Source organism: Acomys russatus, chromosome 15 (assembly GCF_903995435.1).
Source record: "Acomys russatus chromosome 15, mAcoRus1.1, whole genome shotgun sequence".
Lineage (NCBI taxonomy): Eukaryota > Metazoa > Chordata > Mammalia > Rodentia > Muridae > Acomys > Acomys russatus.
Window position 1 is genome coordinate 41,097,456 of NC_067151.1, and position 12,659 is coordinate 41,110,114.

General features: G+C 42.6%; 1 protein-coding gene across 1 annotated transcript in view; it reads left to right on the forward strand.

Moving 5' to 3' along the window:
* The window catches only part of Lekr1 (leucine, glutamate and lysine rich 1), a 170,274-nt gene that overhangs the window by 144,729 nt on the left and 12,886 nt on the right, over positions 1-12,659 (forward strand). The window contains exons 11-12 of the mRNA XM_051157263.1: positions 7,878-8,042; positions 11,566-11,865. Of these exons, the coding sequence (XP_051013220.1) occupies positions 7,878-8,042; positions 11,566-11,865 (465 nt within the window). The remainder of the gene's footprint in view (positions 1-7,877; positions 8,043-11,565; positions 11,866-12,659) is intronic.

The following is a 12,659-nucleotide window of genomic DNA, read 5'->3' on the forward strand; positions in this document are numbered from 1 at the left end:
CAAGGTTCCCTGAGCTCTGTGGGGAGGGCTTGATAAATCCCATAAAGGCTGAGTGTTCCAAGGGTCTCTGTAAAATTTGTTCCCATCTGCTACAGAAATATCTTCTCCTACAGCTGAGCAAGGCAATGATCTATGAATTTAGCATTAGGAGAAATTTTTATCACTACAGGTTTTTTTTCTTTTCAATTGATCAGCATTGTTTGGTTTTGCCCCAGGTACCTGGACTACCTAGTGTCAGTGTTGGATATGAGTTCTAACTCATGGAATGGCCTTAAATCAAATCCTTTATTAGTTGGTAGTGCGAATGAGAATGGCTCCCACAGACTCTTATATTTGAATGCATGGTCAGCAGAGAGTTTGATTATGAAATGTGGCCTTATTAAAGTAGGTGTGGCCTTGTTGGAGGAAGGGAGTCAGTGAAGATGGGCTCTGGAGTTCCAAAGCCCAAACCAGACCCAGTGGTTCTCTTTCATCTTGCTGCCTGCCAATCCAGATGTAGAATGCTCAATCTACTTTTCCAGCACCGTGCTTGCTTGCATGTCGCCTTCCTACCATGACAACAAAATAGACTAAGCCTCTGAAACTATAAGCAAGCTCCAATGAAATGTTTTCCTTTGTAAAAGTTGCCATGGCCATGGTGTCTCTCACAGCAACAGAATACGAACTACAACAGTTGATTATTCCCACACGCTTTGGCCATCGTTGTACTAGCCTATTTTACAGGCAGGATATCATTATCATTCTAAAGGTTTATAGCAGGGTTTGTGTTTGCATGTCTCTTTTTGGTAGTGTGCAGAGTGCCTTCCTGTACCAAAGATGCTAGAATGTAGGAGTGAAGCTCTAGGTAGGCACCAGCTTGATTTCTCCATGTTCAATGAGTTGTATAGCTGTTATCTTCAGCAATGGGGCTTTGCTGAAGAGCAAAATGAAAAGCAATCTATAGGCTTTGGAATAGCCTGAGTTGTTTGGAGGTTCCCATTGGCCAACATAATTATATGTAACCCAAGCCTGGGATCGAAAGCTTCATTTGGTAACTTAACAGCTAATATCCATAAGTAAGTGAATACATAGCATATTGTTCTTTCTGGGTCTGGGATACCTCACTCAGGATGATTTTTTATTCCAGTTCCATCCATTACCTGAGAATTTCATTTTTTTAAATGCCTGAGTCTCCATTGTATAATATACCTCATTTTTAAAAATCCATTCTTCTTTTGTGGAGCATCTAGGTTGTTTGCAGTTCCTGACTATTATGAATAGAGCAGTAATGAACATGGGGTAAGCAAGTGGTGTCTATATGGTAACATGAAACATCCTTTGGGTGTATGCCCAGGAGTGGTATAGCTGGGTCTTGAGGTAGATTGAGTCTCATCTTCTTAAGAAACCACCAAACTGATTTCCAAAGTGGGTATATGAGTTCACACTCCCACCAGCAATGGGTAAGTGTTCCATTTACTCTACATCCTCGCCAGCATGAGCTGTCACTTGTTCTATTGATCTTACCCATTCTGACAGGTATAAGATGAAATCTCAAAGTAGTTTTGACTTTCGTTTCCTTGATGGCTAAGGATGTTGAATATTTCCTAGCCATCTGAGTTTCTTAACTTAAATAACTAACAGTTATATTATCACATGGGGATTGCTTTCATGGACAACAAAGAATAGCAAATCAGCCACACCAAACCAAAACAAAAAACCAAAACAAAACAAAAACCTAGCTTTGAAAATAATGAAAAGACAGTACTTTGTACATCAATGTTAGATACAGATTGTTAAAATTACTAATAATGTGTTTCAGTGAGAAACACAAAAGGAATTCCAGCAATTTCTAAAGTGCTCTGGAGTCACCAGAAAGCTATTAGCAAGGATACAGGTTGAACCAAGAGAAGAAAGAAATGAATGAAAAAAAAAAAAAAGAAAAGAAAAAGAATCAATGAAACCAAGAGCTAGTTCTTTGAGAAAATCAACAAGATAGACAAGCCCCTAGTTAAACTAAATAAATGGCAGAGAGACCCAATCCAAATTAACAAAATCAGCAATGGAAGGGGGCACATAAACAACAGACACTGACGAAATCCAAAGAATCGCTAGGTCTTACGCTACAAAACTGTCAAGTAGTCCGGTACTGTGGAGTGTGCCCGTATTCCACAAAATTGGAAAATCTAAGGGAAATGGATGATTTTCTTGGTAGATTTCATGTACCAAAGTTAAATCAAGATCAAGTAAACAGTCCTCTAACTCCTGAGGAAATAGAAGCAGCCAATCAAAAAAACAAAACAAAACAAAACCCAGGGACAGATGGTTTTAGCCAAGAATTCTATGAGACTTTCAAAGAAGAGCTAATATCAATACTCCTCAAACTCTTCCACACAATAGAAGCAGAAGGGACATTACCAAACTCATTCTATGAAGCCACAGTCACCTGGTTACCAAACCACACACTCAACAAAGAAAGACAATTTCAGACCAGTTTCACTCTTGAACATTGATACAAATATAGTCAATAAAATACCCACAAACTGAATCAAAGAACACATCAAATACAGCATCCACTACGATCAAGTAGGCTTCATCCCAGAGATGCAGGGATGGTTCAACATATGAAATCCACCAATGTAATTGTCATATAAACAAACTGAAAGAAAACATACATGATCATCTCATTAGATGCAGAAAAGCCTTTGACAGAAATCCAACACCCCTTCGTGATAAAAGTCATGGAGAGATCAGAGGTATAAGACCCATACATAAAGATAATAAAGGCAATATATAGCAAACCAATGGACATCACAAAATTATATGGAGAGAAACTCAAAGCAATTCCACTAAGGTCAGGGGCAAGGCAAGGCTGCGCATTCTCTACATATTTCCTCAACATAGTACTCGAAGTTCTAGCTGGAGCAGTAAGACAACTAAAGGAGATCATGGGGCTACAAATTGGACAGGAAGAAGTCAAAGCATCCCTATTCGCAGATGATACAGTGTACATAAGTGACCCCACGATTCTACTAGAGAACTCCTACAGCTGGTAAATACCTTCAGCAAAGTGGCTGGATACAAAATTAACTCCAAAAAATCAGTAGCCCTTCTGTATACAAATGACAAGTGGGCTGAGAAAGAAAAGGAAAGTGCAGCCTTCACAATAGCCCCAAATAATATAAAATATCTTGGTGTACCTCTAACCAAGCAAATGAAAGACTTAAATGAAAAAAACTTTGTCTGTGAAGAAAGAAATTGAAGAAGATATCAGAAGATAGAAAGATCTCCCCTGCTCATGATCAGTATGATTAACATAATAAAAATGGCCATCTTACCAAAAGCATTCTGCAGATTCAGTGCAGTTGCTATGAAAATACCAACACAATTCTTTATAAACCTTGAAATAACAATTCTAAACTTCATATAAAAAAACAGAATAGCTAAAATAATGCTGCACACACACAAAAAAAGAACTTATGGAGGCTTCTCCATCCCTGATTTCAAGCTGTACTGCAGAGCAATAATAACAAAAATTGCATGGTATTAGCATAGAAACAGACTGGTTGCTCAATAGAATCGAGTTGAAGACCCAGAAATAAATCCACTCACCTACAGGCACTTGATGTTTGACAAAGAAACCAAAACCATACAATGGAAAAAGAAAGCATCTTAAACAAATGGTGCTGGTCTAACTGTATGTCTACTTGTAAAATACAATGCAAGTAAGTCCATATTTATTACCCTGCACAAAACTCAAGTCCAAGTGGATCAAAGACCTCAACATAAAGTCAGAAACACTAAATCTATTAGAATAGAAAGTGGGAATCAGCCTTGGTTTCATTAGCACAGCAGACAACTTCCTGAATAGGACACCAACCGCTCAGGCTCTAAGATCAACAATTAATAAATGGGACCTCATGAAACTGAACAGCTTCTGTAAGGCAGAGCACACTGTCAACAGAAGAAACCAGCAGCCTACACATTGGGAAAACATCTCCATCAACTGTACATCTGACACAGGGCTAATATCTAAAATATATAAAAAAAACTCAAGAAGTCTTAAGCACCAACAAACCAAATAATCCAATTTTTAAAATGAGGGTACAGAGCTAAACAAGAATCTTGAATGGCCGAGAAGCACTTAAAGAAATGCTAGATGTCATCAGTCACAGGAAATTCCATCTTACATCTATCAGAATGGCTATGATCAAAAACTCAAGTGACAAGGATGTGTACTGGTGGGAGTCCAAACTTGTACAACTACTTTGGAAATCAATTTGGCAATTTCACCAAAAATTGGGAATACATATACCTCAAGACCCACCTATACCACTTTTGGGCATATACCCAAAAGATGCTCCAGCATACAACAAGGTTATTTGTTCAACTATGTTCATAACTGCTTTATTCATAATAGCCAGAGACTGGAAACAACCCAGATGAATGGATAAAGAAACCGTGGTACATTTACAGAATGGAATGCTACTCAGCTATTGAAAACAAGGGAAATCATGAAATTTGCAGGCCAATTGATGGTACTAGAGAAGATCGCCTTGAGTGAGGTAACCCAGATCCAGAAAGACACACATGGTGTATACTCACTCATAAGTATTAGCCATATAGTATACGATCACCATACTACAATGCACAGACCCAAAGAAGATAAGTAACAAGGAAGGCCCAAGGGAGGATGTTTGAATCCCATTCAAAAGGGAAATAGAATAGACAGCAGAAGTGGTTGAAGAGAGGGAACAGGGTAGGAGAGGGAGTGCTGAGGGAAATGACGGTGAGGATCAGACATAGGAGAGCAGGGTGGGAGGACAGAGGGCTTACAGAGAGAAGAGAAGCAGTGGGTGGTGGCATCTCTGATACAAGCCTCAGACCTATAGGCTCCTGGAAGGATACGGGGTGACTCTGGCTGAGACACCTAGTAGCAGGGATCACGGAGACTGAAGAGGCCACCCTCTAACCAGATAGGTCTCCTAATGGAAGTAGGGGAGCACCAACCCACCCACAAAAACGTTGACCCTGCCTACATGATGTGCAGGGATAAAGATAGAGCAGAGATTGAAGGAATAGCCAACCAATGCCTGGCCCAACCTGAGACCCACACCAAGGGAGCGAGCAACTCCCTGACAATATTAACAATGACACTCTGCTGTGCTTGCAGACAGGAGCCTAGCATATCTGTCCTCTGAGAGGCTACACCCAGCAGATCCTGAGACTGAAAGCCAAACATTGGACAGAGAACAGGGAGTCTTGTGGAAGAGTTGGGGTGTGGAGGAATGCTGAGTGAATGTATCAACCACCAATAAAGCGCTGTTTAGCCAATCAGCTGGGCAGGACAGGAAGTGGAAGGCGGGACTTCCTGGAGGGGAGGAAAAGTTTGATGGTTGGAGGAGGGAGGAGGAGTTTGACTGTTGGAAAGGATGGTGGGGACTTGACGAGGACCAGCTCATGGGTCACAGTGGCAAGTGCTTGGAATATATGTATGTTTTAAGGTTTAGAGTAGCTTGTTTAGTTTACGAGTAGATTAGAATCAGTTTAGACTCTGCCCGGCGAAGTGCTAGCAGTTTTAAAGTTTCAGTCTCCCTGTGTCAGTTATTTGCTTTGTAGGCCAACCGGATACGAATAACTGTAACATTGGGGGAAGGATAGGAGGACCTAGAGGTGACAGGAGCTCCACAAGAAGACTAACAGAACCAACTAGCCAGGGCCTAGAGGTCCTGCATGCATGGACTGGCCCTAGGTCCTCTACATAGATATAGCCAACGGGCAGCTCAGGCTTCATGTGGGTCCCCTAGTAAGTTGAGTAGGGGACTCTGTTGCCTGCTTTTTGATCACTCCCCCTGGCTGGGCTCCCTGGCCAGACCACAAGGAAAGAGGATACACTCAGTCCTGATGGGACTTGAGGAGCTGGGGTGGGGGTGGGGCTACCTTTTCTGAGGAGTAGGGGAGGAGGAATGAGGGAAGATAGAGGTGGCTATGGTTAGGGTGTTAATTAATTAATTAAAAATCCAAGAAAGTTCATGTGAGGAATTGATTTTTTTTTAATACATTGAGAAACCACCAAGAGAATAAAATAGTTCATCCTTTGTGAAGAGCACAGAGCCATGCACAACATGGGCTGGGGAAAAGCCGAAATGGCCTTTGTTAGGAGAATCAGAGTAGTGGAAAGAGAAGCACTGTGAAATGGGCTGAAGACATCTTTTGTTGGATGTGGAGAGTGGGGACTAGTTGGGGAGATGTGCAGCATCCAGACACAGGGAAAGGGAGGGAGAAATGGGCTTCGAGGCCATCACACCTCCCACACCATGCAGCTTACCTACGACTTGTCTATCTAGAGGCAGGAGGCAGGCATTCCTGGTCGTCTGATCTTGAGAAGGTTGTTCTTTCCTCTGAAAAGTTCTGGAGTGTCCCTTCAAGGTCACCACTAACCTTTCCCCAGTGTAGAAATGTATTCTGACAGCCAGAATATCTCCTCTTGTTGTGTCTACACTTTGTTAATTCTGTCCTCCAGGCAATAAATCCTACTGACCCTGGGGCTAGTCTCTTAACTCACATTATCTCATATAAAGGACTTCCCGTAAACTTTGTTAACAAACTTTCTGTGTCCTGGTATCTCAGCTTCAGGGGTCACTTGAGAAATCAGGTTGACCTCTTCCTTTCCTAACTAACCAGAATCACAGTCAGAAACAGTCAGGTGACAATCTCTGGCCAGTTTACCTGACCTTCACCATACCCCATAGAATTTATCATCTGAGCATGTCACAGTGTAGACCTGGGGCTGATCTGCTGCTGGGATCTCATCTCTGATCTCAGAAGATGAAGTCTGCGCTGAGTGACTCTGTTACTCACAGGTTTCTTGTCTCTTGCTCTAGTAGGCAGAACCAGAGCCAGTAGTTAAAAGCCACGCTGAGGGAAATGTTGGCTCAACTACAGGAAAAACTGCTTAATTCTTAGAAATGGAAACTCCTGCCGGGGATGGAGTGAGTTATGGATTGGTGAGGTGTGAGGCACCTCGGAGCGCCTTTCTATGTCAGTTCTGTGGTAGAGACTGCAGGGCTGGCACATGGAGGTGATCTCCACCGGCTGTTGAGTTTTTGCCCATGCTACAGCCTTACATGGATGTTCTGCCTCATTTAATCCTCAGGAAGGCCCGCAGAGGAACTGGTTATGACCCCACCCGGAGAGCTCATGGTCACAAACTTAAGATCACACAGCTAGCAAGTGTCGGTCCCGTCTCAAGCTAAAGTCCTTATTTGTTTTTCCACAGTTCACAGAGGCATGAGTGCCTGAGCCAGGGGCTTCTAAAGTCCCTTCCAGCACTGTGATTCTGTCTACTTATGGATGTGGGCAGCTCTATCTGTTTTCCTGCCATTCTTGTGGCCTCACTCACATTTAAAATGTCAGCCTGTGCATGCATGCATGTGTGTGTGTGTGTGTGACTCCATATCCCACTGTGACTGCCTGTGGAGACAGTCACTTCTAACTTGAGCATTTGTTCTGTTTTCAGCTGAACAGAGTCTAATCTAAATATGGGGGTGGAGGGTGTTTTGTTTTTGTTTGTTTTGGTTTTTCAGGCTCTTGATGAGGCCTGAGTTAGTTATGTAAATGAGTAAGCATTTAGTCATTTTAACTATAAATGACTCAACTCTTAGTAGTTCTAAAAACTGTCATCTTTACTAAATCTTCAGTTTTATTTACTAGAATATTTGGCCCAAGGTCAACTTTGAGGGGATAACTTCTAAGTTAACATTTTTAATGCTAGGAATTTTAAAGTACTTTAATTGGAAACCTCATGTTGGGCAATTTTTAAAATTACAGTGGGAGAATATGCTGAATGTACTTATTTCCAGGTAAAACGGCTTTGTGTGACTTGACTTGCTGTTTTCCAGATTGAAGCTGAGTTGGCCAAGGAAAGAGCCCAGCACCTCATTGAGTTCCAGGAGCAAGCTCTTCTCTTTAAGGAAGAAGCTAAACTGGAACTTGACATTGAAAAAGAAAAACACCAGGAATTAATTCGGAAGTATCAGCAAGAACAAGAGGGCTTGCGGATGAAGGTCTGTCACCCTGCTCTGTGCCTTGTTTAATGAAACACACTGTGTGCTGCCCTCAGGCATGCCTTCCTTTCTGTAACTCAGGTGACCACATCTTTGTTCTGCCCACAGAGCCTTGGTTTGCCTGTTTTTCAGAAAGGATGCTGGAGATGAATTACAAAAACACACTGCCAAGCTCTGTAGAGATTTGTTTTCTACTGATATCAACTTACCTTTAAAATTGACTACACCGCATGACTAATAACTACCATGGCTAAATGGTCCAATATCAAAAGCTTAAAAAGTATTTTACACAATTAAAATTTTCCTCCCTAGAAATCTGGGCCCCCCGGGAAGATGGCAGAGACTGATGTACCAAACAAGGACCATGAGTCAAGAGGGCCTAGCCTCCTTGCTCAGATGTAGCGAATAGGAAGCTCGGTTTTCATAGGGGTCCCCCAGTAAGCCGATCAGGGGCTCGCCCTGCCTGGACTGTTTCTTGTTCTTTGATCATTTCCCCATGGCAGGGTACCTTACCAGACCACAGAGGAAGAGGATGCAGGCAGTCCTGATGAAACTTGCTAGGCTGGGGTCAGTTGATAGGGGAGAAGGGATACCCCTCTCTACTGACTAAAGGTAGGACATAGGAAGGAAGAGGGAGGGAGGGTGGGACCTGGAGGAGATGAGGGAGGGAGCTATGATTGGGATATAAAGTGAATAAACTTTAGAAAATAAATTTAAATTTAAAAATTCCTTTCTAGAGTTTAACCTTCTTAAATGAAGATTTTTTTAATTCTAATTAATTCTCAGCATTTTCAGATAAAGAAAAAATACTATAAGATACTATAAGAGCAAAGAATTTGCTGATGTACCCCTGCTTTGTTGGTTGGTTGTTGGGTTTACTCAGGAGACAGCCTCCTGCCTCAGCCTCCCAAGGGTTGGGATTATACATGTATACTACCAAGCCAGGCAAGTTATTCCTGCTTTTATAGGAGTTAAGTGTAGAGAGGGAAGAAAGGAGAGGGAGGAAGGGAGGGAGGGAGAGGCAGCAGGCAAGAGAATGCATCAAAATTCAGTCTGAAACATATTTTAAAAAAACCCACTAAGAATCCATGTTAGGGTTGCTGAATGGATCAGCAGGTAAGAGTGTTTGAAACTTTTAAAAACATGAATTCAGTCCCTGGGACCCACAGGTGGAAGTAGGGAACCGATTGCTATATGATATCTTCTGACCTCTACATATACACCATGACATACATGTACCTGGACACACAGGCGTGCACACATGCGTGCACACACGCATGTACATAAATGTCACTAAAATATAATTTTTAATTCTTTGAAATCTTTTTTTAAAATCCAGGTTAGGGGCTAGAGAGGTAGTTCTGCATTAAGCACGTTTATTCTTGCAGAGGACTGAGGTTCAAGTTCAAACACCTACATGGTGGCTCACAACCTCTATAACTCCAGTTCCTTAGGCATGCACATGGTGTAGGGACATTATGCAGGCAAAACACCCAGACACCTAAGTGAATCTAAGGGGGGAAAAATCTGTGTTAAGTACCAAACAGCCTGAGGGCTTGTGTTTGTGTGAAGAGGGGCAGTTCAGCCTCTGCGGAGCTGACGGTGGACAGGAGGACCAGAATACATAACACATGAAGCAGCACCCGGCCCTACTAGAATGTTTGCGGGTGCTTCTGCCTTTAAATTTTTAATGATTTTATCTTTGAATTTGTAATTTTAAAAAGTGAATTCCAATTAAAAAACAAGCAAGCATGTGCTGGGAGCTTGGTGCCTCCTCCTCTGATGCTCTGGCCTGGCCTAGCCGGGTTTCCTCATCTTGCTGCACAGCTCCTGGCATCAGAGAAGCCACTGAGTGGCTGGCCCTTTCCTTCCTCCCTCCCCTCATGACTGCAGCTGCTCTGAGTAACTCGGGATTTCATGGGCAGAGGAATGCAAACAAAATAATACCATTACTTGAGAGGTCTAAATTCAAATTTCATAGGTGAAATTTGATTTTTAACTGTTGACTCCCATTTTAAAATTCCAAATACATTTGTGGCTCTGTGAAGCTCTTGTCACAGGGCAGCTTGCTCTGTTTCCTTGTCATCTCTGCCTGGGGGAGGGAAGCCATTGTTCAGACCGACCAATGACCCTCTTCCTTCCTCAGGATTATTTGAAAATAGCAAAATAGCAAAGTATTAATTAATGACTCATAGTAAACAGATTTCTTCCAAAAGTTATTCTTTATGTAAATTGAACATTTGAAACAAATTTTAGCTGCATACTGTTTTTAAATAATGGCCTACAGTGCTCTGGGAACTAATGCCTGTGGCTTTTCCAGAGTCTCCATGGCTGTTTTCCCTCTGGAGTGGAAGTAGGGGACTTTAGAAGTGCTTCTGCGCATCTGTTCTTCTGTTATTTGCCTGCTGTTGTTTTGGTTTTGGTTTTGTTCTTAAGACAGTAGTAATTCATACTGGTCCAGCACTCACCATGAAGCCATGGCTGGCCATAGGCCCACAGTGATTCTCTTGACTTGGCTGGAATTTCTGGCATGAGACACTAAGCTCAATTTTCTGTTTTTTAAGGAGAAAGATATCTTTCTTCCTTCTGTAGACTGTGCACTTGGGCACAAGGTCCCCTGAGTTGTTGTCTCATGTTCTTGTATAAGGTGAGAAGTGGCACATTTGCACTGTGTTCTGGTGTTCTCTAGAACTGCCATAATGACAGCCCGGGTGGCTGCTTATCACTCAGTGCAGGTCTCTCAAGTTGAATCCGTACTTCTTCAGCCACAGTGGTTGGATTGTCAGTGCTCTGTAGCCAGCCCTAGCTTTCCAGAACCTACGATGCATGTCTCCTCCCAGCTCAGTCCTCAGTGGTGGCTGGTTAGCAGCAGTGACAAAGGTATTTCACCACTGAAACAAATTTGACCTGAGAGAGGGAGGGAGGGAGGGAAGGAGAGGGAGGGAGGGAGGGAGGGAGAGGGAGAGAGGAGAGGAGAGAGCAGGGAATAGTTTTAAACATTTACCAGCACTCCATTATCATTACATATAGAACAGTACACAATCTCTGTAATCACAAGAAGTGGGGGAATACTGTTTTAGAAGACAGAGCTAATATCTAGGGGTACATCTATATAATATATAAGAAAGAAAAAAATATGTCATAGGCAAACGTGCTGTTTTGATGTGGAATACAATGGTGTCTCCAAACATCAGGCAGGCACTTGGAGGTCCTAGAGATCATCCAAGCCCTCTCCCATCTGTTTGTGGAAACTTGTGTTACCTTTATCAGCTCGATACATTCACAGAGATTTAAATATTTCTAAGGGTACCCAAGTAATTAATAGGATACCATTTTAGGAAAATAAATGAATGAAAGTCTGTATTGACTTAAAAAATATCAGAAGGCCTACATATGTCATAGTATTTGCTTTCATTTTGTAGAAAAACACACTGGTTTATCAGAAGAAACTCCTTAATGACAGCAAGATCTCTGGTTCCCTAGAAACAGTTGCCTGTAAACTAACGTGAGATTTATCTTACAGATAGCTGACTTAATCGCAGATGCTACAAAAGACCTGAGGCTGGAAGTGGCCTCTCTGCAAGAAAAACTCCGCGAATCCCATTTTCAATACACTGAAGAGTCTGAGTCAAAGAAAAAAGAAATCGAAGACCTGAAAAATCTGGTTGCAGAATTTGAGTGTCGCTTGGAGAAGGAAACTGGCCGCGGTGATTCAGTTTCCGAAGACTTGAAGAAGGAAATGAAACAGAAGTCGGACGAACTGGAAAGAGTCATGCTGGCCCAAACACAGCTGCTGCAGCAGTTTAGCCAGTCACAGGAAGAGGTAGGAAGCAGATAAGCCACAGGGAAGGATGGTCACTTAAAAAGCAGACAGACAGACAGATATGTGACAGGCAGTTTTGAGGCTGAGGAGAGAGTCACAGCCTGGCCCCAATGGCACCCCTGAGCTTCTGTGGGACAGTTCTCTTAGCGTTAAGTATCCTGTCGTCCTTGAGAATCTCATGCATGCATCAGTGTATTTCTGCTGGGCATACCATACACAGCCCTTCCCTTTCAACTCATGAACTGCCCCCATGTTCTCTTCCCAACTTGATGTTGGTTTGGTTTGGTTGTTGTTGTTGTTGTTTTAATAACAGTCCAATTAGTGCTGCCCTTATATCCATGGGTGTGCAGCCATCCACCAGGGCATGGGTCATCTTCCAGGGGCCGTACCCTCTAGCAACCATCAACTGTCACCATTGCTCCTCTGCTAGGGGTGGGAGGCTCTCGTGCCCCTCCCCACTCCACGCTGGAATGTCGACTGGCCTGATCCTGTGTGGCTCTTCTGTAAGCAGCTTCAGCCTCCACAGAGTTCAAAAGTACAAGGGTCTTGTCACATCCAGGAAAAAGCCCAACCCTATTTCTTAGATTCTCTCTGTTCCCTCTTCCACCAAGTTCTGTGAGCCACCAGGGCTGTGCTGTAATATTGATGTCCTTTTTATGGCCAAGCCCTTTCTAGGAACTAGTCCTGTGTTGCAAATGAGTGCTTAAAAGCTCCAAGACTAGAAATCTTACAGATTGGATCTTACTTGCTTTAACATTAGATCTTTGCCAAAGAAAATTTCAAAGCACATTCTG